Source organism: Corvus moneduloides, chromosome 18 (genome assembly GCF_009650955.1).
Source record: "Corvus moneduloides isolate bCorMon1 chromosome 18, bCorMon1.pri, whole genome shotgun sequence".
In the NCBI taxonomy this organism is placed as follows: Eukaryota; Metazoa; Chordata; class Aves; order Passeriformes; family Corvidae; genus Corvus; species Corvus moneduloides.
The window spans coordinates 731,371-759,153 of NC_045493.1; the positions used below are offsets into that span (position 1 = coordinate 731,371).

At 57.8% G+C, this 27,783-nt stretch overlaps 1 protein-coding gene across 1 annotated transcript; it reads right to left on the reverse strand.

Moving 5' to 3' along the window:
* Window positions 1-11,077: 11,077 nt before the first annotated feature.
* Window positions 11,078-20,912, reverse strand: LOC116453170 (collagen alpha-1(I) chain-like). The gene is made up of 4 exons (XM_032128331.1): window positions 20,873-20,912; window positions 16,411-16,466; window positions 13,215-15,617; window positions 11,078-11,215 (listed from the first exon to the last, which is right to left on the reverse strand). The coding sequence occupies exons 1-4, from the start codon at window positions 20,910-20,912 to the stop codon at window positions 11,078-11,080; spliced, it is 2,637 nt and encodes an 878-aa protein (XP_031984222.1).
* Window positions 20,913-27,783: the final 6,871 nt, after the last annotated feature.

Consider the following 27,783-nt stretch of genomic DNA (forward strand, 5'->3'; position numbering starts at 1 on the left):
TCAGAGCGGGGTGACCCTGAGTCCCAGTGGGGAGAACTTCCCTAAGAGCTCACTAGGGAGAGACCTGCTCATCCCAGTCCTTGGTGGGGATGGAGACAGGACATTCCACCTGCACAGAGTGGCCCGAGGGGCTGATAAGGTCAGGGAGCATTGGCAGCAGGGGTTTGTCTCCCTTGCTGACTCAGGCATTATCTGCACCCCGCAAGCCTGGCAAGGGCAGGGGGAACATCCCCCACCCTCCCGGGGCACAGAGGGCTCTGGCCACCCTGACAGGTCCCTGCAGCCCCTCCAGGCTGGCTCCTGGCCCAGTTTCACCTCTTCCAGAAGTGTCTGCTGAGTGTTGCTGCTGAAATAACCGTGGGCATCAGAGTCCTGCTGCATCAGGCCCTGGGTGCTGAAAGCCAGCCTGGGTTCCTCTGGAGCAGATCAGGCCATGCTTGTGCTGGTGGGTGCTATGGGATTTCTCAACTGTGGTGGCTCCTGCTCAGGTCACATCACTGTGGACACAGGGGGCACTGCCAGGAAATGTCCCCAGCTATGAAATCAAAGGCCTCAAAGCAAGCGAGCACCTGACAGTGTCAGGAGGCAGCAGGGCTGCAGTTGTTGGTGTTTTCTGCTGGAAAAAAAGACACTGCGGAAGTTTTCCTACCCACTGAATGTTTTCCCACCTCTAGGCTCCATCCCAGGGATGCAGGCAATGACACACGGCTGCCTCGAGTCTCTGCTGCTCAAGAGAAGGAGCTGGATTAACAGGAAACATCCCATTGGCTTCTCCCCTGCTGTCATCCCCAAGAGGGACAATTCCTGTGTGGAAAGGGCGGGGAGGCAATGCCTGGTGCACTGCTGGAGGCACACGGGTGTGTGGGGAACGGCCCTGTGCAGGAGCCAGCAGAAACCAGAGCAGGCACAGTGGCCACTTCACAGCTTCAGCCACTCTGGGTGACAGAATCCCGGGATGGGCCAGGTTGGTGGGAGCACAGAGGGTGACTGGTGCCACTCCCCGCTCCAGCAGGGCCATCCCAGAGCCCAGGGCACAGCAGTGTGTGCCCACAGCTCTGCAATATCCCCAGCGAGGAGACCCCAGAGCCTCTCTGGGCTCTGCTCAGGGCCGGGCCCTGCCCAGGGCAGCACTTCTGCCTCCTGGGCAGGGCAATTGCCGGGCTCAGGCCCTGCCCGGTGCTCTGGTGCCGCTGCCGGGCCCCGGAGCAGAGCCCGGGCCCTGCCCTGAGCCCTCCCTGCAGCCAGGGACACCCAGGGCTGAGGGCCCCTCTCAGCTGGGGCTCCTCTCGAGGCTGAGCAGCCCCGGCTCCCTCAGCCTGTGCTGGGCACGGAGCTGCTCCAGGCCCTTCCTCAGCTGCGCAGCCTTTAGGCACTGAAGGGGCTCTGAGCTCTCACTGGAGCCTTCTCTTCTCCAGGTGAACACCCCCAGCTCTCCCAGCCTGGCAACACAGAGAGGAATAAACAGACATTTCTGGAATTTTTATACGCCGCACAGACCTGGGGCCTGCCATGCCAGTCCTGCAACCCCCCAGGACAAGGGAAATTTTCCTTTCCAACTCCACTAGGAATCAACGTGTCCCCAGGCAGTCCAGGGGCAAACATGACCTTGGTGACCTGAAGGATGGAGATCAGTCTGGTGACAGGTGGAGGAGACCAGGAGCTTATGGAGGGTGGCAGAGAGAAGAGGAGCTGCTGGCCATGGCGGGGTGATGAGCAGGGTGGGCAGGCCCTGGCACAGGGTGCCCAGAGCAGCTGTGGCTGCCCCTGGATCCCTGGCAATGTCCAAGGCCAGGCTGGACATTGGGGCTTGGGGCAGCCTGAGACAGTGGAAGGTGTCCCTGCCCAGGGCAGGGGGTGGCACTGGATGGGCTTTAAGGTCCTTTCCAACCCAAACCATTACTTGATTCTGTGATTTTGTGACACTCAGGTCCTGATTCCCCTTTCCCTGATCCCCCTTTCCCTCCCTCCTCCCTGCCTGGCTGCTCACAAGGCTGGGAGAGGCCTCTTTATGCATAGAGCAGAAGGGTACCACATCTTTCCCAATGCCCCATTCAGGCTGCAGGAATTCGGCACTGGGTGCTTGGTCCTCTACAAGGTGATATTCTATAAAACTACATCAATTTGCTGCTGAGACCCCAGGCTTTAAGCCAAGGCATTTTTTCACAAATAAATCCCTCAGATGTCAGCTGGGGGAGGGTCAGGCTCTGCTCCCGGGGAACAGGGACAGGAGGAGAGGAAACAGCATCAGGCTGAGCTGGGGAGGGGCAGGTTGGACACCAGGAGGAATTTCTCCATGGAAAGGGTGGTCAGGCCTTGGCAGGGGCTGCCCAGGGAGGTTTGGAATGCCCATCCCTGGAGGTGTCCAAGGACAGCCTGGATGTGGCGCTCATGGCATCGGGCCCTTGGGCTGCTCTTCCCTCCTGTTTCCCCAGGCCAGACACATCCTACTGACTGCAGCCCCGGCCCTCCTGCCCCAGCACTGCTTGTGACGAATGCACAAGTGCTCGGAGGGCAAAGCTGTTCCCTCCCAGCCCAAAGCTCTGCAGCGGCTCAGTGATCCCAAATACGTGGCAGAGCAGCAATGGGCTGGAGGAGCTTGCAGCAGGCAGGGTTGGCTTTGTGACGAACGCCCAGGGAAGGCTGAGCGTGTTAAGCAGAGCTCTGGGTGGCCACTCTTACATGTGTCCTTCATTAGCAGGAACTTGTAACAGGCAGCTGCCTTTGCCTGGTGTGAATTAAGGAAAAAAGATGTGACAGTTAAAGCCTCTCACAGCACTGTCATGTGCTACCTGAAGCTGCATTCTTTCAGCAAGGACTGATAAAAATAATGAGCAGGTGCCTCTCCTTGCAATTTCTTGACATTTATTTTCAATGTCCTTAACTGCTTCATTCCCCAGAGTGCTGACAGCAGCTCCAGGCAGGTGTATTTACCAAGATTTTATTTCCAGGCCCAGACATCCCATGGAAACCCTCCAGGAATTGACCTGAATGGGCCAAACACTCCTGGTTTGTGTCACTGCAAACCTGCAGAGCCGCTGGTACATAACTCATGTCATGAAGCCAGAGCTCAGCTGGGGAAAGTTCAGCCCCAAATTCTGGGCTGTGTGTGGATTTCCTCAATCTCCACGTTACAAAATAGGGTCTGGAGCCCCAGGAGCAGCTGAGGGAGCTGGGAAAGGGGCTCAGCCTGGAGCAAAGGAGGCTCAGGGGGGACCTTGTGGCTCTGCACAAGTCCCTGACAGGAAGGGGCAGCCGGGGGGGTCGGGCTCTGCTCGCAGGGAACAGGGACAGGAGGAGAGGGAACGGCCTCAGGCTGGGCTGGGGAGGGGCAGGTTGGACACCAGGAGGAATTTCTCCATGGGAAGGGTGGTCAGGCCTTGGCAGGAGCTGCCCAGGGAGGTTTGGAGTCCCCATCCCTGGAGGTGTCCAAGGACAGCCTGGATGTGGCACTCAGAGCTCTGGGCTGGGGACAAGGTGGGCATCGGGCACAGCTTGGACTCGATGGTCTGGGAGGGCTTTCCCAGCCTCAGCGATTCTGGGATTGTGTGAAAATGTCGGTGAGCACCCAACACACTGAGCCCATCCAGGAGGGGAAAGCCAATGCCAGAGACTTCTGGGGGATTTATTTGTGAAAAAATGCCTTGGCTTTAAAGCCTGGGATTTCAGCAGCAATTGGATGTGTGTTTGTAGAATATCACCTTGTAGTGACCAAGCCAGGGAACCCCCAGCTCCATCCTTCGCTTTCTAGGTCCACACCCAACACCCAATTCAGCCTGACAACTGTGCAGCCTCCAGATTCCATCTCTGCTCTTGTGCCATGGCAGTGTCTGACAGGACCCCTCAGCCACTGCCAGTGTCCCACTGCTCTGCCTCCGGTGTCCCTGGGATTTTCCTCTTGTCCTTTAGGAGGTCAGGTATCACCCAGTTTGTTCCACTGACCTCAGCCTGGGTCATCCTCTCTGATGCCTTAGGTTTTAACTTTGATATTTTCCAAATCCTGCACTGCCGGGTGTGTGACTCTGAAGTTCCGTGGGCCCTGTCAGCTGCTGTTCTCTCCTGCTGGTCAGACATAACAAACCTCTCTAGCTTTGCTCTCCAAGGACACCTTGATTGTCCTGGGCCCCAAAATGTGTCAACTAAAGCCTCTGAAGAGGGGGGCAAACCTGGGGTAATGACATCATTACCTGGGGTTATAATTGGAGAATTAACCCCACATTTACAGCAGTGTGAAGAACCCGTGAGCCGGGGTCTGTGTTGGGTGGAGCCTTTGGCCTGCCCAGGGTGTACCTCGAAGGTCCTTCAAATCAGTACCTCCTTTTATTCCCTTATTCTTGTCTAATGTCTGTTTTTAGGTGGCAATCATCTCCAGACACCCCGTGGCTCTTCTCAGCAGGGTTCATTCCACCTCTGCCCCCACAGCCTGGATTGCACATCAGGCCATGTCACCACAGTCACTGACAGCTGTCCCCTAGGCTGGGGCAGCTCATCCCGAGGGCAGCTCCGATCTCTGCTCCCTGGGCCAGGGACAGCAGCCAGGGAGCGGCTGGAGCTGGGCCAGGGCAGGCTCAGGCTGGAGAGCAGGGAAAGGTTCTTCCCCCAGAGGCTGCTGGGCACTGCCCAGGCTCCCCAGGGAATGGGCACGGCCCCGAGGCTGCCAGAGCTCCAGGAGCGTTTGGACAGCGCTGCCAGGGATGCCCAGGCTGGGGTTGTTGGGGTGTCTGGGCAGGGCCAGGAGCTGGGCTGGATGGTCCCTGTGGGTCCCTCGCAATTTAGGACATTCTCTTGTTCTCCTTACAGAACTGTTTTTTGTCAAGTCTGGCATTATCCGGAATATTTCCCTGTATTCAGGAGAGCAGGATTAACAGGATCACTTTTAGAACGTACTTTTAGGTGCTGGCACAGAGGAACAAGATGTGCAGATTTTGATGGATAAATCCAGTTTTTCTTTCCTACTTACCCAGAATACCAAGGTTTTTCTGTTCCTCCTGTGAAAGCCCAGGCAACCTGAGAGTTCAAAAATTATCTTTTAAAAAAGTCCTTAAAAACGAGGAGGCTGATTTAAAAATAACTAGATTTTTTCAGAGATTTTTCCAAATATCCTTGAGTTTTACAGATTTTTTTTCCTTCTGCCCTCTTTCCCTCCTTCCTCCCCTGCTCCTGAGCCCTGCTGCCTTCACAAAAGATAAAGCCACTTCCCAGTAGCCACAAATATCCACAAATTTAACTCCAAGCTGTTTGAACTATTTGTAGGACTCCTGTTGACTCTGCTGATGGCAGCAGCCAGGGGCCCTGAGCAGGAAACGAGCAGCCTGTGAGCACCACGCACCAGCTGGGGAGCAGCTTCTGTGGGAGCCTGGGGAGGTCTTGAGTCCATCTGGGATGCTGAGGCCAGACCGTAGAAGCTTCCTGCTTGGAGCCCATCCTGGCTGCTGCTCAGCTCTGCCCCGGCTGGGCGACTCCTTGCTCCTTCTTGCACCCCAGCAGCCCCCCAAGGGCAGGAGATGGGCACTGGGCCTGTGTTTGCAAATTTGGTTCAATTCATATCGAGTTAATTAGCTTGAAACACAAAAATCTGGGGGTTTTTTTGGTCTTTTTATGGATTTTCTGGGAGTTCCCAGTGGCACAGTTTGCCCACAACTCTGTGAACTCCTGGGAGGCGCCTGGGGTCCCTTCCTCCCCTGATTGCCCAGTGACCACCCCATGACAGCCCCAGCTCAACCCAGTGCCAGGGAAAACCCTCCCAGTGCTTGCAGCACCAGGACTGGGGTTCAAGGTCACCCAGGAGAGCAGCACAGCCCAGCAGAGAACACGTCCCCTGCTGCACTCCAGACTGACCAGTGCTCCCAGCCCTGCCTGGTGCTCCCTGGGTTTCTGAGCTGCTCAGGCCCGTCCTGTCCTTGTCTAACAAACAACGCTGGTGGTCACTCCAGCTTTCCCTGGTTTGACCCTTCCTGCAGCTCCCTGCTCCTGTCCAGGGGGCTCGAAGCCAGGGCCTCTGTGTCCCTTGCCCTCTGCCTTTAGGCCATTGGATGGTCAGGTCTCCAGGGTTTCAATCCTTGTTCTACACACCAACCTTCCCCGAAAGTTTTAGGTGCCATCCCTTGACTCCAGTATCTGGGACAGCCCCAAACCCAGCCCTGTTCCTGCTGTGTGCTCTGGCTGACCTCCCGTGGGCTGTTTATTCCCAGAGCCAGCTGATCCCTCCTCTCCTCCTGCTCAGGGTGTCACAGCTGGTCAGATTTAGGATGCAGGATGGATTGGCAGGGCAGGGCTGGGGCCTGGCAAAGTGGGGGAGCCCAGCAGGGAAAAGCAGGATGCTTTCCCATCTGGGAATCCAGGCTCACAAGGCATCCCCGAGGGGCAGAATGGAAAATCCAGATACCTGAGCCACTGCTGGTGGCAGTAATAGCAGCAGGTGTTGTTATAACGTATTTCTAGATAGCGGTGTGACAGAAGCCTTCAGGCAGTGGGGGGAGCAGAGACCCTCCCCTGCTGGGAGCTGTGGGAAAACCTCTGATGGGAGAAGGTTTATGAGGCGCTGGCATAGAGCAGCTGTGGCTGCCCCTGGATCCCTGGCAGTGCCCAAGGCCAGCCTGGACGGGGATTGGAGCAGCCTGGGATAAGTGGAAGGTGTCCCTGCCCACAGCAGGGGTGGCACTGGATGGGCTTTAAGGTCCCTTCCCGCCCAAATTTTTCTGTGATTCTGTAAAGTTAAAAACCCCACAAAGCTGGAGAGCCCAGAGCAGTTTCTCAGCTCCCTGCACTCCACTGGAGGGACCATGGAACTGCTCTGCCATGGAAAGATCATCAGCTGTTGCAGATAAGTCCCTTAATCCCTTAAATGTCTCCAGGCTTTATCTCGAGATGGCATCTTGTAAATTTGTGCTGTTTGGATCCTCACTAAGCTGCTCTTGGGCAGTGCCAGGGGTGGGTGATGCTGCAGGTGAGAGGCAGATGCCCAGTGTGACAATGGCCAGTCCCTGTGACTCAAGAGGACGTGGCTGTGGCACTGGACAACCCCTGAGCCAGCCTGTGAACAGCACAGAGCCCTGGACCACACTGCTTCCCTGCTGTGATGTGAGACTGTGGGTAAATGTAGAGAGTCTGCAGCCCCAGATTAGATTAGGATTATTTGTAAAGGCTTTTTCTTTACATATGTTTGATGTTTGCCCTTGTGCTGCACAGCTGTGGGCAAAGCCTCTCTGAGCTGCTAATCCCCTGCACAACTGTGCAGGCTGATGTGCTGCTCCTGCCTGCCTGGGCAGTCCTGGCAGTTCACAGGATCCTCCTTCCTGCATTTGAACTCCAGCAGAGCCTCCTGCTGAGCCTCCACCGTTTCCACACCCTTGGTCCCCTCCCCTGGGCTTGGACTCCAGGTGTGCCCCAGGTGTGTTAGGGTCTTCCCCCAGAGGCTGCTGGGCACTGCCCAGGCTCCCCAGGGAATGGGCACGGCCCCAAGGCTGCCAGAGCTCCAGGAGCGTTTGGACAGCGCTGCCAGGGATGCCCAGGCTGGGGTTGTTGGGGTGTCTGGGCAGGGCCGGGAGCTGGGCTGGGTGATCCCTGTGGGTCCCTTCCAGCTCAGGATATTCTGTGATTCCATGAATCCCTTTTGGATTCAGATTACAGAGTCACACAATCACAGAATGTCCTGCATGGAAGGACCCATCAGGATCACCCAGCCCAGCTCCCGGCCCTGCCCAGACACCCCAACAACCCCACCCTGGGCATCCCTGGCAGCGCTGTCCCAACGCTCCTGGAGCTCTGGCAGCCTCGGGGCCGTGCCCATTCCCTGGTCACTGTGACAGGAGAACTCCTGTGCTGGTTTGCAGACCCTCACCTGGAGCTCTGTAAGCTCCTGCCTCTTGCCCTGCTCTCTGGCAGTCTCCTCTCCTGAGTTTGCCACGATTCCTCAGCGAAGCTTTATCAGTTCATCAATGGCTGCTTCAAATGAAACATTTGCTGAATGCTTGGGACTGGACTCAGCTGTGGGGCAGTGCTGAGTTATGCTCTGGTTTCAACTTTGGGTGGAAGAAGAGCGAATCTGACACACAAAACATCAGTCAGGCTCCTTCCCTAAATCCGTGGAATCATTAACGTGGAAAAGGCCTCCAAGATCATCAAGTCCAACCTTCGACCTAATCCCACCACGGTCACTAACCCATGTCCCCAGGGGCCACTTCTGCTTGTTCTTTGACCATTTCCAGGGATGGGGACTCCACCACTGCCCTGGCTTTCCTTGGCCAAGTTTCTACACTCATTTCTCTCTCCAGACCCAGCTGAGAACTCTCCAGAGGAATCACAAGCTCTTGTTAAAACTCACAGGTGACTCTGTCAATTCCTGGCCGAGCTGAGGTGAGCCCTGAGCCTGGAGTCTCCCCTAGGCAGCACAGCCTTACAGGAAAGGTTTTTTACATCCCGAGGATTCTGAGAATGGTCTGTCCATGGGGATTGGAAGGGCAGGAAAGACACGGGTGACTGTGCCTTGTTGGGAAGGGGATGTCCCCTGGAGCCTTGGGGTGCCCCAGCTCCTGTGTCCTGCCCAGGGGCCCTTTGCCAGGTGGGATTTGGGCAGAACCGTGCAGGGATGACACACCTGCAGTGACAAACCCTCCCTGGCCCCTCTGTCCCATCCTGCCTGTGCTCTGCATGGGAAATGCACCTTTAAATAGCTGAGAAGCCCCCTTGACTCTGTGCCCAAAACCGCGGTGAAAGAGGCTCCATCTTTCCATCTCTGACAAATCAATACTGTCTGGGCACTGGAGATCCCGGCTAAATGAAGTGCTAATTACTAATTTAATAGTCAGAATAAAACTCTCTCAGGTTGTAAAGAGAAAGGCCTCTCCCTCTTGAAGGTGAATACAGCAGTGAGCAGAAAGATAGGCTCAGGCTAAAACACAACCCAAGAGTTAGAGCATCTTAACAGAGTCTTCGCAAAAGGCTGAAGGCACCTCTCAGTCTTTTCTGTGCTTTGGTTCCCCTGTTTGTGATTTCTTAGATCCAGCAGCTTCCTGTCGAAGCCAAGATTTATTGCAAGGAGAACGCTGATAACAGAAGTTCAAGTGCTGCAGTCAAAATCTGTCTCCTCTTCTTGGAAAGCCCATGCAAAAAAACCCCTCCACCGACAAAAATGCACAGAAATAAAGCTAAAAAATGCAGCATTTGGAGCCAGAAAATGAAAGCTAAAAGCTGTGGTTGCTCTGCATCTTAATCTGACTGCCCTGGCTAAGGTTTCCTTTTCCAGTAGTGCATTATTTAGCAGCTAAAATGTAAGAGAGAATGGGAGCTGACAGGGAGAGCCTGCTCTGGAGCGGGTACAGGGCTGTGCTTCCTCCTGCACCCGCAGAGCTCACTCCAGGTTTAATGGATCACCAGGAATGAGGGCTCACCTGGGAGTGTGGATGCCGTGGTTGAACACGGGAATGGGGTGGGAAGGGAGAGCCCAGACCCACAGGGGTGTCTGGGCTGTGGGAGGTTTTAGCAGTGGATGGTACAACCCCTCCAGTGGGATCCCAGCAGGGCCTGCCTGTCCTTCCTGGGGCTGGGACTCCTCCCATAGAAGAATCACAGGATCGTGGAATATCCTGAGCTGGGAGGGACCCACAGGGACCATCCAGCCCAGCTCCTGGCCCTGCCCAGACACCCCAACAACCCCAGCCTGGGCATCCCTGGCAGTGCTGTCCAAACGCTCCTGGAGCTCTGGCAGCCTCGGGGCCGTGCCCATTCCCTGGGGAGCCTGGGCAGTGCCCAGCAGCCTCTGGGGGAAGAACCTTTCCCTGCTCTCCAGCCTGAGCCTGCCCTGGCCCAGCTCCAGCCATTCCCTGGCTGCTGTCCCTGGCCCAGGGAGCAGAGATCGGAGCTGCCCCTCCTCTTCCCCAGGAAATTCCTCCTGTGGACACCTGAGCTCCTTCCCTCCAGGCTGTGCTGCCCCTGGGAGCTGAGGAGTTCTGGAGAACGATTCCAGAACAAGGTTCCTGCCAAGCAGGAGGACAGGGGACACTGCTCTGACAGATCCCATCTGTGCTGGCCTGGCAGCACCACAGCACGCGCCGGCCCTCACCGTGACCCTGCAGCCACGGCTGGGGAGGAGGACTGGAGCTCCTGCCCTTGTTTTTTGGTGCCTGCCACATTGCCAGCCATTCCCAGAGCAATGGCATCCCTGCCTTGGCTCGATGTGCTGGGAAACTGAGTCCCCAGTGCCAGCACAGTTCTGCACACTGCCTCTGCTCACTGGGCTCAGCAGCAGGGCAGGTGAAAGCTCCAAGAGCTCTTCCTGTGCCTATTTCTCCCCCAAAACCTCTTCTTCCCTGCTTTCTGGGCTCCAGGGCTGCCTGGGCTCTGCCAGCCCCAGCAGGCAGAAGGCCCAGCTATGGTGCAGTAGTGGGTATCGACGTGCCCCGATATTCACGGCCCCATAAAGCTGTTTTATGGTGATATAATAACCCTAAATATGGCACTATTGGCAACAGAGAGTTCCCAGTGCGGAGTGCTCTATCCTCGGTGAAATAAATGCCTCCCAGTCATCAATAGAGGAGCTGGATGGAGTCAAGCAAACAGCAGCTTTTCAATCCCTCTCCCCGCTGCAGCTTCACAAGGTATCAATATATCTATTGAAGTCCTTTGTGAGCAAGACATAAATCTGGGCGTTTGTTTGCCGGGAACAAATGCTTTATTATTAGCAAATTGTAAAGCAGGGGCGAAGCACTCAGCTAACAAGTGCCCGATCTGCAATGCTAATGGCAGCTGGCTCCCAGTCGCACTCACGCCCCTCCTGTAAACTCCTCCGTGGGAGTGAGCAGCCTCTCCCGGTGACTGATAGCCCAGCCTTCCCCTCCCGCTCCTGCTGCTGCTTCAGCTGCCGAAAATAAGCTCTGCAATCGCTCCAGGCCTGGCAGACGAGCACGGGGAAGAGCTGGGCAACGCTCTCCACTCTAAGTGGCAGAGGAGCATTTTGACATCTTGCCAGAATTCCTGAAAAAGGAAGGGGGAAAATCCATTTTCTTTCCTTTTTTTCAGGCTGTTGTTATCAGGAGTGAGTGGGGAGATGTGTTTGCCAGGAGCTGTGAGGCAGGCAGGCCGCTCACCACCCGTGTGGGGCGGGGAACACGCCAGGAGATGTTCTGGACATGCTGCTGGGCTCTCCAAAGTCCTGAGTGATCAGAGCCCAGTTCAGGACCTGCTGCAGTCGAGACACCTGGACAGGACTGCCAGGGAAACCCTGGGGGGACAGGGGACAACATGAGCTGTCAGCAGCTTTGGGAACTTTCCCAATCCCACTCCTCCTTCACAGGTGCTCAGCTCAGCCCTGGTTCAACAGGAAAACCCCCTCGGTCGGTCCCAGCTCCCCGGGAAGGGCAACAGCGCCAGGGCGCTGCCACAAGATCCCACACTGGAGGTACAGCGAAGTTCCCTCCTGGTTTTCTATTTTCCAGTGCATCACCATCCTGGTCTGGGGGCCAACCCAGCCGTGAGCATCAGATATTCCATCCAACTGAAAGGGGAAAAAGTGATTCCACCATGGGCTGAGGGGCTGCTGGGATGCTCAGCCTGACTTAAAGACTTCCCTGTGCTCCTGGAGCCCATCTTCCCTCTCCAGTGACACACACACTGCTGGCATCGCAGGGATGCTGCACCAGCGTGCTTTGCACAGCTTGGATATTCCCAGCAGCTCCTCGGGAGCGCTGCAGAAGGCACCCACCACCCACTCCTCCCAGAGAACAGCAAACACGGCCAGATATTTGCAAGCTCCATTCGGAATGCTTTGAAACAGCTTCTCAAGTCAGCTTTGGTAAAGCTCTCAGTGATCTTCCCCACTCTGAAAATGTTTTATATATTTCAGAGCACTTTGTCACACGCACACAGGAAGGTGCCCTTCAGAGATGGCTTCTCTGCTGCTTTACAGTGACATCAAGTTGCCCGTGTGATTCACAGACCCTCCGGAGCTGGAGGAAGAGCAGCCCCAGACACCAAAACTCCTTCCACACAGGCAGTGGTGCAAGAGCTTCCCAGGCTGCAGTTTTCCAGGGCACAGCCCCTCTCCACAGGGCTCTGTTGGAGCAGAGCTGAGCACGGTCCATGCACAGCTGTGGGAGATGGAGGCGTTCCCAGGGGCCTCCTCCTGCTGCTCTGGTGGGAACTCAGACAGTCACAGGTGGGGCCAACCAGACACACACACCTGTGCACTTGCTCAGTCCCATCTTCCTGCCCTCTGCCCGTTCTGAGGGCAGTAATCGCAGGGGAGGAGCTGCAGCAGGGTGGGACTGAACCTCGGCCAGGCTCCTTCGTGGTGTAATGGTTCTCCTTGGCTCCCCGTCCTTGGGACTGCAGCCCAGGGGGAAATGGGAGTGTCAGGAAAGGAAGAGCAGGACTGTGAAAGGTGGGAAAGGCACGGAGGGGGGGCATTAGCCAAAGGGCCAGCTGGGCTCTGGGGTGGGAGAAACCCCAGGAGGAGGGATAAGGAATCCCTGCTGTCCTTGCCATGCCAGCATCCATCTGCAGGGGCTGCCAGGGGTTGTCTCCTCCATACCCTGTTCCTGCTCTGCTCCCTGAGCATCACTCCTGATGCAGAGATGGAGCTGGGATGTGGCTTCAGCACCATGGCCCCGTTCCACAGGGAAAAGGCCGCTTCAGCCCTGCCCATCCTCCCCGGGATGCCCAGGGCAGCAGCACATCTTCCACACTGCCTCTGCCTCCAGCTCATCTGCAAACAGCCCCAGCACTGCAGTGCTCAGCAAAAATGTCAGGCTGGACATCAGCAGGAATTTCCCCATGGAAAGGGAGGTCAGGCCTTGGCAGGGGCTGCCCAGGGAGGTTTGGAGTGCCCATCCCTGGAGGTGTCCAAGGAAGGGCTGGATGTGGCACTCAGAGCTCTGGGCAGGGGACAGGGTGGGGATCAATGACCTTGGAGGGCTTTTCCAACCTCAGTGATTCTGGGATTGTGTGAATAAAGCCAAGGTTCTCACTTCCAGCAGACTCTGGGCAAAGCCCCCAGCCCTGCAGGAATCTCTCACAGAGAAAAGAAGCCAAAATTGCAGTTCCTGCAGCACGGAAATGCTCAAGGCTGTCTTGCCTGGCACCTGCAGCAGTCTCAGCCTTGTGCTGGCTTTGCCTGATGTTCCCAGAATCTCATGGACCAACACAAAGAGCCCATGGGAGCAGCCTCGTGCCAAGCCCTGACAGTGCTGCCCTTGGAGGGGGCAGAGATGACAGCGGAGCACAAAGTGATGCCCTCCGCTCATCCCTCCACCCCGAGTTCCCGGCGGTCCGGAGCAGTTCCCGGCTGGTCCGGTGCAGTTCCTGCCGGTGGTCCAGTGCAGTTCCTGCTGGCGGTCCGGTGCAGTTCCTGCCGGCGGTCCAGTGCAGTTCCTGGCGGTCTGGAGCAGTTCCCAGCCGGTCCGGTGCAGTTCCTGGCGGTCCGGTGCAGTTCCCGGCCGGTCCGGTGCAGTTCCCGGCCGCTCTGGTGCAGTTCCCGGCCGGTCCGGAGCAGTTCCCGGCCGGTCCGGTGTAGTTCCCGGCCGGTCCGGTGCAGTTCCCGGCCGGTCCGGAGCAGTTCCCGGCCAGTCCGGTGTAGTTCCCGGCCGGTCCGGTGCAGTTCCTGGCGGTCTGGAGCAGTTCCCGGCCAGTCCGGTGCAGTTCCGGGAGGTCCGGTGCAGTTCCCAGCCGGTCCGGTGTAGTTCCCGGCGGTCCGGAGCAGTTCCCGGCGGTCCGGAGCAGTTCCCGGCCGGTCCGGTGTAGTTCCCGGCCGTCCGGTGCAGTTCCCGGCCGGTCCGGTGCAGCTCCCGGCGGTCCGGTGCAGTTCCCGGCGGTCCGGTGCAGTTCCCGCGGGTCCAGTGCAGCTCCCGGCGGTCCGGTGCAGTTCCCGGCGGTCCGGTGCAGTTCCTGCTGGCGGTCCGGTGCAGCTCCCGGCGGTCCGGTGCAGTTCCCGCGGGTCCGGTGCAGTTCCTGGCGGTCCGGTGCAGTTCCCGGCCGGTCCGGTGCAGTTCCCGGCCGGTCCGGTGCAGCTCCCAGCGGTCCGGTGCAGTTCCCGCGGGTCCGGTGCAGTTCCCGCGGGTCCGGTGCAGCTCCCGGCGGTCCGGTGCAGTTCCTGCTGGCGGTTCGGTGCAGCTCCCGGCCGGTCCGGTGCAGTTCCCGCGGGTGCGGTGCAGTTCCCGGCGGTCCGGTGCAGTTCCCGCGGGTCCAGTGCAGCTCCCGGCGGTCCGGTGCAGTTCCCGGCCGGTCCGGTGCAGTTCCTGCCGGCGGTCCGGTGCAGCTCCCGGCGGTCCGGTGCAGTTCCCGGCCGGTCCGGTGCAGCTCCCGGCGGTCCGGTGCAGTTCCCGGCGGTCCGGTGCAGTTCCCGCGGGTCCAGTGCAGCTCTCGGCGGTCCGGTGCAGTTCCCGGCGGTCCGGTGCAGTTCCTGCTGGCGGTCCGGTGCAGCTCCCGGCGGTCCGGTGCAGTTCCCGGCGGTCCGGTGCAGCTCCCGGCGGTCCGGTGCAGTTCCCGCGGGTCCGGTGCAGTTCCTGCTGGCGGTCCGGTGCAGCTCCCGGCGGTCCGGTGCAGTTCCCGGCGGTCCGGTGCAGCTCCCGGCGGTCCGGTGCAGTTCCCGCGGGTCCGGTGCAGTTCCTGCTGGCGGTCCGGTGCAGTTCCCGGCCGGTCCGGTGCAGCTCCCGGCGGTCCGGTGCAGTTCCCGGCGGTCCGGTGCAGTTCCCGGCCGGTCCGGTGCAGTTCCTGCCGGCGGTCCGGTGCAGCTCCCAGCGGTCCGGTGCAGTTCCCGGCCGGTCCGGTGCAGTTCCCGGCCGGTCCGGTGCAGCTCCCGGCAGTCCGGTGCAGCTCCCGGCGGTCCGGTGCAGCTCCCAGCGGTCCGGTGCAGTTCCCGCGGGTCCGGTGCAGTTCCCGGCCGGTCCGGTGCAGCTCCCGGCCGGTCCGGTGCAGTTCCTGCCGGCGGTCCGGTGCAGCTCCCGGCGGTCCGGTGCAGTTCCCGGCGGTCCGGTGCAGTTCCCGCGGGTCCAGTGCAGCTCTCGGCGGTCCGGTGCAGTTCCCGGCGGTCCGGTGCAGTTCCTGCTGGCGGTCCGGTGCAGCTCCCGGCGGTCCGGTGCAGTTCCCGCGGGTCCGGTGCAGCTCCCGGCGGTCCGGTGCAGTTCCCGCTGGTCCGGTGCAGTTCCCGCGGGTCCGGTGCAGTTCCTGGCAGTCCGGTGCAGTTCCCGGCCGGTCCGGTGCAGCTCCCGGCGGTCCGGTGCAGTTCCCGGCGGTCCGGTGCAGTTCCTGCTGGCGGTTCGGTGCAGCTCCCGGCGGTCCGGTGCAGTTCCCGGCGGTCCAGTGCAGTTCCCGCGGGTCCAGTGCAGCTCCCGGCGGTCCGGTGCAGTTCCTGCTGGCGGTTCGGTGCAGCTCCCGGCGGTCCGGTGCAGCTCCCGGCGGTCCGGTGCAGTTCCTGCCGGTCCGGTGCAGTTCCCGCGGGTGCGGTGCAGTTCCTGGCGGTCCGGTGCAGTTCCCGGCGGTCCGGTGCAGTTCCCGCGGGTCCGGTGCAGCTCCCGGCGGTCCGGTGCAGTTCCCGCGGGTCCGGTGCAGTTCCTGCCGTGGCCGCACAGATGGCGTTGGGCTGCGCGGCCGCGGAGCCGCGCCTTGGGCCCGGCCGTGTGAGCACGGCCCTGCAGGGCCGGCCAGGTGCGTGGACACGGAGATAAATACCCAAAACCGCCGTGTTTGGACAGTGGTCAGCGCTCTGACCTGAGTGATTTCTCTCCGTTTCACGCTCAGCACTGTCACGCTCAAAGTCCCCTTCAGCGCTGCCACCCAGCAGCATCATGTCCTGCTGTAAAATCCCTGTCTCCCTTAAAATCCCCGGTGGGGGGGCTGTGACTGGGGCCCCTGGACCCTGCTTGAGGGAATTGCAGTGGTGCAGCTCCGCTTTGTGATGTTCCTGCAGCGCTGCCCTCCCGCGGCCCCCGGGGTAGCAGGGCCGGCTCCCAGCACCCTGCCGGGCTCCTCTGTCCCTGCCAGCTCCTCCGAGGGCTGCCCCGCTGCTTCCTTGAAACTTGTCCTGTACTTTACTTTGAATGCAGCAGGGAGTCAGAATTCCACCCACTGTTCCCTTCTATTCTTGGCCCTCTGCTTCCCTCACCTCCCAACCAAAATCTGTTCTCCTTCTGAAAATGGCTTTGATTTTCTGACAGCGAGAAAGCAGCTCTCCCACGGGGGTTGTGGGGACGTGGGCTGGCACCCCCCGGCTCCGAGCAGCCCGGCCAGGGGCTGCCCTTGCCCTCCCTGACCCCTCTCTCCAGCCACGCTCGGGTGCCCGGGGGCTGCTTTGCCTGGTGGCAGCAGTTCTGCTGCTCCTCCAATCCCTGTTTGTTGCATTTCTCGCCTGCTTTGTGCCAGCACTGCTAAATCTACGGGATTGTTGCTGGGAATTAGTGGTGTGTCCGTGTTTTCCTCCCTCACTGCCTGCGATTGCCGGGCGAGGCGGAACACGCTGTTTGTCCCCTTTCCAAGCGTCTCTGTCGAACCAACAAGAACAGATTATTCATCTGCTGCAGGAGGCTAATTGCAAGCAGCCAGAAAACAGAAGATTATTTCGTTGTGAAGGAATGGGCAGCGCTGGCTCGGCACCGATTTGGCAGCACGGTTCAAAGCCAAGCTCACACCTGAGCACAGCCCCGGTGCCAGCACTCTCTGATGGCTTCAGGGGTCCCACTAACAGGGACATGTTGCTCAGCGAGGCAGCACCGCAGCCCCGTCAGTACCGGTCCAAGCAGCACCTTCAGTGCCAGAAATCCAGCTCACACTCAGGCACATCTGCAACACCTGCACCAGTTCCCTGAGCTCCTGAGCCTGCACTGGGGGCAATCCTGAGGTGCTCTTGAGGGCTTTGAGATCTCTGGAACAAAAAAAACCCCAAACCAGCATCCTTGTGCTGCCCATTTTACATCCTTCGCCAAGAGGTGGCACAAACAGCAGCCCCCAGGGCAAGCAGGAGCCTCATGGAGGTTCCTCCAGTTCAGGAATGTGGAAGGGTTTGCTGGAGATGTGGTTTGTGTGTCATTCCCACAACATCCTCCAGCACTCCTGGTGGCATCTCAGCTCCACACATGTATGACATTCACCCTGGAGGAGCAGCATGGCCTGAGTGTCCTGAGTGCCATCCCCTCCTCATGGACTGGCCAGCACAGCCTCGGGAGCGCCGGTCCTGCAGGAGATGGGAACAAGGACGTTGGATTCCCAGCTCTTGGTGCTCCTGCCAGGGCTCTGAACCAAGCAGCTGCTCTGCAGAGAGTCAAGTTTTCAATGAGAGGAGTTGGTTTCCACGGGCCGCTGAGCCTTCCCACAGAGCTGCATTCTGTTTTCCTGCAGCCTTCTGTCTTTTCCTGAAAACCACTTGCTTTAGGAAGCTACGTGGGCACTTCGCTTTTCCTGGGGGCACTCTGCAGGAACAGCTCTCAGCTGTCACTCCAGTGTCTGCACTGCTCTGTGGAAGGGTGGATGATGGAGGGGCCACCAGACCAGGGGGTTCAGGAGGTGGCCTAATCCCAGGAGCTCATCTAGACTCAGGCCACTGCCAAAACCACACCTCCCTCTCACTGTACTCAGTGGGGTTTTTTTTTGCCAAAATACTCAATTCTATGATTTTCATTTGCCACTTCCCCTGTGGAATTGGGCACCCAAATGCTCCCCTGCCCTTTGCCAGCAGAGCATGGCCTTGGCAGGGATATTTCTAAAGCCTTCATTAGGAGCTGGTTGAACAGTGCTGACAGCATTTTCTTGGGGTTACTTAAAGCTGAAACACTTCTTGTAAAGCCCTGGAAGTTCCAGCACATCCTCTGGAAAACCTCTGTGGTCCAGAGCAGCAATAATGCCCCGGTAATTCTGTGGCTGGTGAGCAGGGTTAGCTGGGCTCTAACACCAGCAGCTCCAAAAGGCCAAACCCTGGCATTTGCTGGGATCATGGGAGTTTGGGACAATAATTGCCAAACTGGATCAAAGACAAATCCACCAGATTTGAGCTCACTGTTTGAGTATTCCTGCACTCCCCTGAATATAGAGCGAGTTTCAGGGCAGAAAAAAAGGTCTGAAAAAGTCCAGCTTGCCGCAGGCTCTCTCCTGGTGATGTCTGGGGTCAGGTTTAGTCTCAAACCCCCTTGGAGTGCGAGCAATACTTTGGCTCTCCAATCTTCTGCCCAGTTTGGCACAATCAGGACTGGAGAATTCTTCTCTGAACTTTGCCCTTCCCTGCAGTCCCCAATTACAATTTCAGGAAAACACACACTAGAATTTTGTTTACTTGTTTAATTCTAACTAAAGAAGACAATATTGCCTCACACCTCTCTGTGAAGCTCCTGGGTGTGCTCCAGTCCACTCTGCTGCTTTCCATGGTGAGGTTGAAGACTTGGGACTGCACTAAAAGGGTTAAAAACTAAAGAGCCAGACAGTGGGACCTGGAGATCCATGGGGCAGAAGGACAGAGCTGCTTAAACCTGGCCTGTGCCAGCTGAAGATCGTGCCTAGGAGGACCCAGGAGCAGCTCAAGCCAATCTTTGCAGACAACAGAACAAGTAATCACTGCTCTACCCCAGCTTCCCATCTTGCACCTTCCTCCAGCTCCATACGTTTCTCTTTTCCATGTGCAGTTTTTCTGCTCTTTAGCCACTTTCTCCAGCACCAAGGCACGCCAAGTGCCATGCCAAGTGCCACGCCAAGTGCCACGCCAGTCCCAGACTCATCAGGAAGCTGTGCAGGGATGGGACACTGAGTCCCTGACATCCCTCAGGCAGAGCCCAATCACGGCTCCCCTTGCCTGGGGCAACAGCTTGTCCTGTTGTGCCCCTCAGGCTGATCTTGGGGATCTCCTTCCTCAGGGCCGGTTTCTCCTCCTCGGGCTGTTTGGAAGGTTTCCAAAGGGTGGCTGAGCACAGCTCCTGGTGCCTCACACAGCACCCGGCACCCCCTGTGCCCTTGCCCAGGACTGCCACGCCATGGTGGGCACATCTGTGTGTCCCACATGGTCTGGTCCAGCTTGAAGCTGTGATTTGCCTCCAGCCAGCCCTGCTCCCCTACCCCCGTGCGCTCTCCTTCCCCCATTCCCCATCCCGCCTCTGCTTTGGTTCCTGCTCCAGGGTGGCTCCTTGTCCTCTCTGGTGATGGCAGCAGTGAGAGGGGAAGAGTCCAGTTTTTGGCCTGGAATAGATTTACCTTCACTGCCCTTGGACCACCCATGGAGCTGGTCCGTGTTTGGTAGCAAATCCCCATCAGCTGGGGGAGCAGAGCTGGCCGGGTGTTGATAGGATGCCCTGGTCTGTCTCACATCCCTGTGCCTGCTCCAACACAGCTCTGCTTGAGGTGCAGGAGCATCCCTGGAAATCTCTGCAGGCCCTGGAGATTTTCAAGTTAAGACATGAGCTAGAGGAGTAATCCGAAATGAATAATTTATTTTGGTGAATTTTCCTTCCCTCTGTTTACAGATTGTCTCGGAGCAGATTGCAGCTTTCGCACCTCAATTCATTATTGGAAACTATTTGCAGATAGTTCCCGGTCTGCAACTCATTTGCTAACTCTGCTGGGAGCACTGCAGATCTGAAATCAGAGCTGTTGTGACTGGTCAGGTGGTGCTGCCATGCTCCCGTTCCTCCATGAGATCTCGGTGACGCTCGGAATGGGGCTGCAAGGGCGGCTGCTCCCAGTCACAAATTCCGTGTTCATTCTCTGCCAGTGCTTCCAGCAGCCTTCCTGCAAAGCCCAACAGCTGCCTCTGCCAGGACAGCCAGGGGCCTTGGGAGAGGAGGAGTCAGCCTTAAAAATACCCAAGGAAATGGAAAACAAACAAACAAACAAACAAACAAACTGAGGAGGAGAAGCCACGTCCCAGAAACTCAAGGCAGAGGAAGTCTGGGCAGCAATGTCCATCCCAAGCTCCATCCCAGTGGAGACACCGTTGGATTGGAGGGAAACACAAAGCTGAGCCCTCAGAGAACACACGGATAACACACGGATCGCAGCCCACCCCACCACGTGCTGCCCCGGGAACAGCAGAGCCCCTGGAACGCAGAGCTCGGAGCAGGGACAGGACCTGGAAGGGGACCCCAGCTGGATCCTACTGGGGTGGGATCAAAAGGGGGAACTCTCGCAACAGTGTTAAAATAGGAAAATAAAAAGCTGACCTTTGTTCGGAAGCTTCCAGGTGTCCCGCTGGTCATGGGCACACCCAGTATTGCATTTCTACAATTTTTATAAATTTAATGAATCAGCAAATCTAACAAACATTGTCCAGTTAGAAGAGCAGTGGGCTAGGGAATTTGTCCCCCAGGTACTGCCCCACTGGAGTTGGTCCAGGGCTTCTTTGCCCACTTCTTGTTATGTCTTCTCAAATTCTGATTAGAAAATGGAATGTTCTTCTTGTAGGTCCTCTGCTTGAAAATAAGACTAAGCAGTATTTCAGGAATGTGTTAGAAGGTTCATTTATTACTCCAAAATCTAAGAGAAAGGGTAAGAAAAATACCAGGAGCTGTATAACCACGTATTAATGGTCTACAAAGCCACAAATACATGAAAAATACATAAAAAGCAAAAATCTTCAGGCATCACCTGGGATGGAGCAGCCATTCTTCAGCTGGGCTCCTCCCGCTCCTTGGCACCGTGTACAAACACGTGCTTGTGATGCAGAGACACCCCAGACTGTGCAGGATGTGCCTACCTGCTCTGACCGAAGGGTGCTGGGAGGGCTTTTCATCCCAAAAACCGGCTCGGTTTGGGTCCTGTGTCCACCTGGAGGTTTGGCATTCAGGTGGGGATGGGAGCTGCCGGTGCAGAAATGGAGAGGTTGTGGCCATGTTGGGTTCCCAGTGATGCCTTAAGGTTTTAGCTTTTATATTTTTCATATATTTTTCATATCCTGCAATTCTTTAGTGTTTACCTCTGAACTCCACACAGCCTGTTAGCTGCTGGTCTCCCATCTTGGTCAGACAAAACAATTCCTCTCCAGGCCTGGGAATCAAGGGCACCTCACTGCCTCAGGCCCCGAGAAATGTAAACAACAGTGAGTTGGGAGAGCAAACTTGGGGTGAATGACTTCATTACCTGAAGCTGTAATTGGAGGATTAACCCCTGATATCCAAATGGACCAAACCTATAAAAGTATGGAAACCTGTGACCTCCGGGGGCTTCATTTGCCCTGAATGTACCTGAAGGCCCTCCAGTAAATATCACTGCTTTTATCCTCTTGATTTGGTCTGGCCTCTGTTTTAGGTAGTCCCAAAAGTCATCACCATGGCCGAGGTCCCTGGGATGGCCTGTGGGACACACAGCATTCCCAGTTCAGCCCAGCCTCCTTCACTCCACCGCCAACACCCACGGAATGCACAGCACTGCCCTGGCCCAGCTCCCTGGAGGAGCAGCTTTTACTGCTCGGTCCTTATTCAGATTTTGCTGCACTTCTCCCACTCCCCTTGGCTCCCCCTGCACGTGAAGAATCTCTGGGGTGGGCTGGCCCCAGCTGGATGTTGGGTGCCCACCAAAGCTGCTTTATCAGTGCCCTCTGCACTTGGAAAGGGGAGAGAAGATAAAGTGAGAGGTGAATGAGTTGAGATAAACACCGGGAGAAATCCCTCCCTGGTCACCATCACGGGCACAGCAGACTGAACCCGGGGATATTGATTGAATTTATTGCCAAAAAATCAGAGCAGGATAATGAGAATAAAATAAATCTTAAAAACAGCTTTCTTCCACCTCTCCCTCCTTCCTGGGCTCTCTGCTCTGGAGCCAGGCTGGGAGAGCTGGGGGGTGCTCACCTGGAGAGGAGAAGGCTCCAGGGAGAGCTCAGAGCCCCTTCCAGGGCCTAAAGGGGCTCCAGGAGAGCTGGAGAGGGACGTGGGACAAGGCATGGAGGGACAGGACACAGGGAATGGCTTCCCAGTGCCAGAGGGCAGGGCTGGATGGGATATTGGGAAGGAATTGTTCCTTGGGAGGGTGGGCAGGCCCTGGCACAGGGTGCCCAGAGCAGCTGTGGCTGCCCCTGGATCCCTGGCAGTGTCCAAGGCCAGGTTGGACATTGGGGCTTGGAGCAGCCTGGGACAGTGGAAGGTGTCCCTGCCCGTGGCAGGGGTGGCACTGGATGGGCTTTAAGGTCTCTTCCACCCAAACCAGTCTGGGATTCTCTGATTGATCCCAGCTGCTTCACAGCCAGTGCAGGACAAGCTCAGGGCAGCTCCAAGCCCAGTGCCAGCCCTCAGCCAGGTGAGTTTCCCCAGGGCTGGAAAGGGAGCAGCTTTCTGCAAGAGACACCTGAATAAATCTGCAGCCCTTCCTGCAGAGGCCTCTGAAGGATTCCTGGCACATCCCAATCTCAGCAGCACTGCCAGGACCAGGTGGGAACCTTTTGCAGAGGGGATTGATGTGTCAGGCTGGAGCGGCGCTGGGATGATTTACAGGAACATCTCGTCCACGCCGACCCCATTGCTCAGGCAGGAGAGGCCTGAAATGTGAGCGAAATCACGGAGCAGGAGCTGCGAGGGCCATAATTCACTCCCGGGAGAAGCAGCATCCGGGGGAACCGCACTGCTGGTGGTGCAGGGGTGGATGCACTGACAGAGGGGGAGCTTTTCTCTCTCTGCCCTGCCCAGCCAGGCTCTGGCGCAGTTTTTCATGGCAGGAGGAGCAAAGCAGCCCATGGAACCACACAGACACTCAGTGCCTTTCCCTGAACTAACGAGCTCTGGTTAGGAGCTGAGCAGCGGGCAGAGATGGAGTGCCCTGCCTGCTGGGGCTGGAGCCAGGCACAACTCACACCAGGGCCCAGGGTCAGCCAGCAGCTCCCTGCCGTGTCCTGTGTCCCTGCAAAGGATCCAGGGGTGGGCAGCCATGCCTCCGTCCTCTGGTCACTGGGCTGGGCCTGCCAGGTGCTGGCCCCGTGCAGCTTCTGAGGTGCTCTGGTACCCAGGGCACACCCAGCTGCAGGGCGGAAACCAGACCTGGCACATCACCCGTGAGCTGGAAGGGACCCACAGGGACCATCCAGCCCAGCTCCCGGCCCTGCCCAGACACCCCAACAACCCCACCCTGGGCATCCCTGGCAGTGCTGTCCAAACGCTCCTGGAGCTCTGGCAGCCTCGGGGCCGTGCCCATTCCCTGGGGAGCCTGGGCAGTGCCCAGCACTCTCTGGGGGAAGAACCTTTCCCTGCTCTCCAGCCTGAGCCTGCCCTGGCCCAGCTCCAGCCGCTCCCTGGCTGCTGTCCCTGGCCCAGGGAGCAGAGATCGGAGCTGCCCCTCCTCTTCCCCAGGAAATTCCTCCTGTGGACACCTGGCCCCTTCTCTCTGTGCTGCACTTCCTGTGGAAGCTGAGGAGTTCTGGAGAACGATCCCAGTCCCACCTGCCACAACTTCATGTCAATGGCTAATATAGCTACATGTAAAATATCTATTTTAAATTTCTATGTATTTGGAGTGCTGGTAGGCTGATCCAGTCTTGGCACTCTGTTCTGCTGGAAGAGCCACTCTGCACAGAACGTCTCTGCCCACTGGAGTGCATCAGTTCAGGTCCTGAAAATGGAGCAGGAGCTACGCTGGGTGCCTGGATAAATCCTGTCAGCACAGATCATCCTCGTGTGCTCCCCTGGCCAAGGAGCCCTGCTCATGCAGAGCCTCCCAGTGCCTCCCAGTCTGCAGGGGCTGTGTTCCAGCTGCTGGAAATGTCCAGGAGAGACATTTGTGGTCTTGTGGCTGTGGTCTTGGTGCCCTTCACACAAGTCAACAGGTAGAAGGTGTCAAACATAAACTTTGTCAGTAGTCCGGTGTTGGTGGGTCTGGGGAGCCCTTTCAGTTCTGTATCTGAGAGTGTGCCCCATGGTGTGCCCGTGCCTGGCCTCAGAGCAGGTGGAGGCTACTTCAAGCAGCTCTTCTGGTGTCTCTGAAGGGTGACTCTTCCAGAGGGCCAGAAGGATCGTTATCCACTGGAGCAGGTGATGTTCCCTCAGCTGCTGATTGCCCAGGCTGCACCACGTGCCCACATCTGCTCCTGTCTCCTGTGAGCACAGGCAGTGCCAGAACTCGGCAGAGACACAACACAGAGTCCCAGGATGGTCTGGGTTGGAAGGCACCTTAAAAGATCATCTTTTTCCCCTTCCACTAGAAAGAGAAAAAAACCTGGTCTTTTGGTGTCCTTCTTCTGCCTCCTTGCTCCTCTCAGAGATGGTTTCAGATGCTCCCAGCCACATCAGACACAAGACAGGTGCAGCCATAAGGCTGTGGAGAAGAAAGGTGAAAAGCCTATCCTGGACCAGCACAAGATACACTTTATTCAATACTGGGATTCAGGAGTCGATTCCTTTAGGCTCTATTGAAAAAGAAAGAGGTGGGTGTGAGCACAGCAAAGGGCAATGAATTCCTATTTTATGTACCCTCACATCCAGCTCTCCCTTCAGTGCCCACAAGGCCCAGGAATGTGCCCTAAATCCTTTAGGGCCCACGTGCTTACACCCCGGGTTCCAGAGAGCAGGGAGGGGCTGGCACTTTGCAAACAAGACTCCCAGTGCAAAGGAAGAGAACTGATCCAAGTGTGATCAGAGACAAACATATAATTATCCAGTCAAAGCAAGGTGTCCTCATCCCAGGGAGCGCTGGCTCCTCTCCAGAGCTGCACGGAGTTGCTCCCACTGCAACTGCCAGCACCCCAGCTCCACCGGAGATCTCCTGCTTGGAGACCCCCTCCTTCACCCAGTTCTTGCTGGACAACCCCTTGCCACGTGGAGAAATGGGAAGCGCAGATGTCCAACACGAGGCACAAAGCAGAGCCGGTTTCCTGTGCCTTGTCACACGGGCTTGGGAGCAGAGCTGGCCCGAGGACACTGTGGAGCATCAGAGCAAGCCAAGGTCACAGCCCCACGCTGCCTCATGGTGACCTCAGTGTAACAGCTGCCACGTCGAACCAGCCCAAGGAGGTGCAGGGACCTGCAGGAGGAGTCAGGCCCAGCCTGTGCAGATGTGCTCTCTCTGTTTCCAGATTAACCTTTCAGAAATGTCAGCCAAACAGCCGCCGCCTCCCTGGTACAACATGGAATTTTTGGGCCTGTGACTACAGCTTCAATTAACTCCTTCAGTGCTCCTGCTCACCTTCCAGCCCTCTCCCAGGAAATTCCAGCTCCAGGGTCCTTTCTTCTGCAGCTGTTTCCATGCCCTGCACGTCAGTGACCTCTCTCTCCTGCTGCACCAGTTGGGATGGTGGAGTCAAAGGGCACTGCTGAAACAGGAGTGCTTGAAGGTATGCTCAAAAGGGAGGAACAGCACATTCCTATCCTGCGGCAGCTGGGCTGCCACTGCAGGAGTAGCAGGGCAGGGTGGGATCATCCTCCCTCCCAGAAGATGTCCGTAAATCAACAACAGAGTGCGCTGCAGCAGATTGCACAGGAATGTTCCTTGTCTCTTCCCAGAACTCACCTATCCTGGCATTCCCAGAAAACCCTTCTGTTCCTTCAGAGCAGACCTGCCATGGCCCAAGCACCCAAGAGTGACCCAAGTGTCCCAGCTGGGGCCCTGTGGGCACAGTGCTCCTCTGGCAGCATGGTCATTAAGTGTTATCCTGTTCATTACACGTGTACAGGGCTCCTGGAAAATCCAGGATGGGCAGGATATAGCTGGGAGTCAGAGCAAATAGAGGGAAGGGGGCAGGCAAGGCAGAAGGGGTAGAGAAGGTCAGTGGATGCCTGAGCTGGGCTGGAGGTGTGGGAAGGAAGAGGATTAGGGAATCATCTCTGCACTTTTGCATTCTGGAGGAGCAGAAAGTGAGTGGCCAGAGGGAGCCCCCTGCCCTCCCCAGGTGTCACCTGCCCTCTCCAGGGGGCTGGAGGAAGGGGCTGCAGGCCCTAGGCTGTACAGAACTTCACATCTGCACAGTTAGAGGGTGTCTGGACAGTTCTCCTGGATCATTTTCAGATGGGATTTCAAGGATCTAGTGAAGGTATCCCTGCCTGTGGCAGTAGGATTGGAACCAGATGAGCTTTAAGGTCCCTTCTAACCCAACCCATCCTGTGATTCTGTGATTCTGAGCCCAGGAGCTTGGGCCAGCTGAGGCTGTTGGCACGAATAAAGCCCACACCTAGTAAATCACCTCCATCTGCCTCAGGTGTCCAGTTGGGTGCCTTTGGTTGTGTTTCCTTTTCCCACAGATGATTGTGGGGTGGGTCAGTGTGAGGCCCCCACAGCCTGTGGGTGAGGTGAGAGGGTTATCACACACAGAAGAAACTGAACCCTGGCTCACCTTGGAGTGATGCCTGCGTGGAAAGGTGGAAACTGCGCAGGCCTTGGAGGATGTGGTTGTGACACCAGCCCTAAGGGCAAGCTGGAAGAGGTGGCCAATACTGGGGTGACAAAGTGTAAGTGAGGAATGAAGGTTCAACAGCATTTCTATACCTGGGGTACGTAGGTAAAGACAAATACACACACTGTAGAATGCCAGGATGGTTTGGGTGGGAAGGGACCTCAAAGCCCATCCAGTGCCACCCCTGCCATGGCAGGGACACCTTCCACTGTCCCAGGCTGCCCCAAGCCCCAATGTCCAGCCTGGCCTTGGACACTGCCAGGGATCCAGGGGCAGCCACAGCTGCTCTGGGCACCCTGTGCCAGGGCCTCCCCACCCTCCCAGGGAACAATTCCTTCCCAATATCCCACCTATCCCTGCCCTCTGGCAGTGGGAAGCCATTCCCCTTGTCCTGGCACTCCTGTTCTTGATGAAAAGTCCCTCCCTGGCTTCCTTGTAGCCCCTTCAGACCCTGGAAGGTGCTGTGAGGTCCCCACACAACCTTCTCTTCTCCAGGCTGCGCAATCCCAACTCCCACCCTGTCTCCATAGGGGAGGGGCTACAGTCCCCTGAGCACTTCATGGCATCCTCCGGACTTGCTCCCACAGTTCCATTACCTGTATGTTGGGGGCACCAGGACTGTATGCGGAATTCCAAGTGGGGTTTCACATGGATACAGACGTACACACACACTGTACATGGATCTGGTGGCAGCTGGACCTCTGACTAGCAGGGACAGAGCCACCACCTCTCTGTATTGCGGATGTTCAGCTTTCCCTGGCACCATCCTTCCCTCCTCCTTTCCCCACTGAGCGAAGGAGTTCACTTAATAAAAATCCATCTTTCTGCTTCCCAGGACAGCTGCAGGTGGGATCTGCCCGTGCGGGAGCCCTTGTCCCTCCAGGACAGGGAAGGCTGCCGGAGAGCTCAGCAGGGTGGAAATCCAGCCCTGCTTCATCTACAGTGTAACTCGTGCTCTTTGGGTAAACTGAGGCAAGCTGCTGTCCCTCCTGCCCGCGGGAGAGTGATCCCAAGGGGCAGGGATGGCGGGAGGGCTCAGCCACAGAGAACAGGGAAGAGTTCTCCTTCGGGCTGTACCCAAGGGGCTCGTAGACATCCTTCCCTCGGGAAAGCAGCAGCTCCGCACCTGCAGCAGCCGAATCTGGTGAGGAAGAGGAGGCACCGCGGGTTCGGGTGTCTCTCGCCGCCTCCCCGGTGCGCAGATCCAGAGCAGGGGAAAACACCCGCCGAGGTCTCCGGTGGCTGCCTCCCGAGGGGCTCCGAGCCGTGGTCCCCGCGGCCCCCGGGGCGGTGCGGGCGCGGCTGCGGCGGGAGGTGGGGAGGAGGGAGCGGGCCCGGTGCCCGCCGCCGCCCGGGCGTCCCTCTCCGTCGCTTCCTTTAGGTGGCACCTCTCCTCCAGGAATGAGGCTCCCGGCCCCGCGCAGCCCTGCCCGGGCCGCGGCCGCGCACCGCGGGGGCTCCGCCGCGGAGCCGCCGCCGTCGGAGCGGCCCCTCCTCCCCCCCGCCAGCCCGTGCCC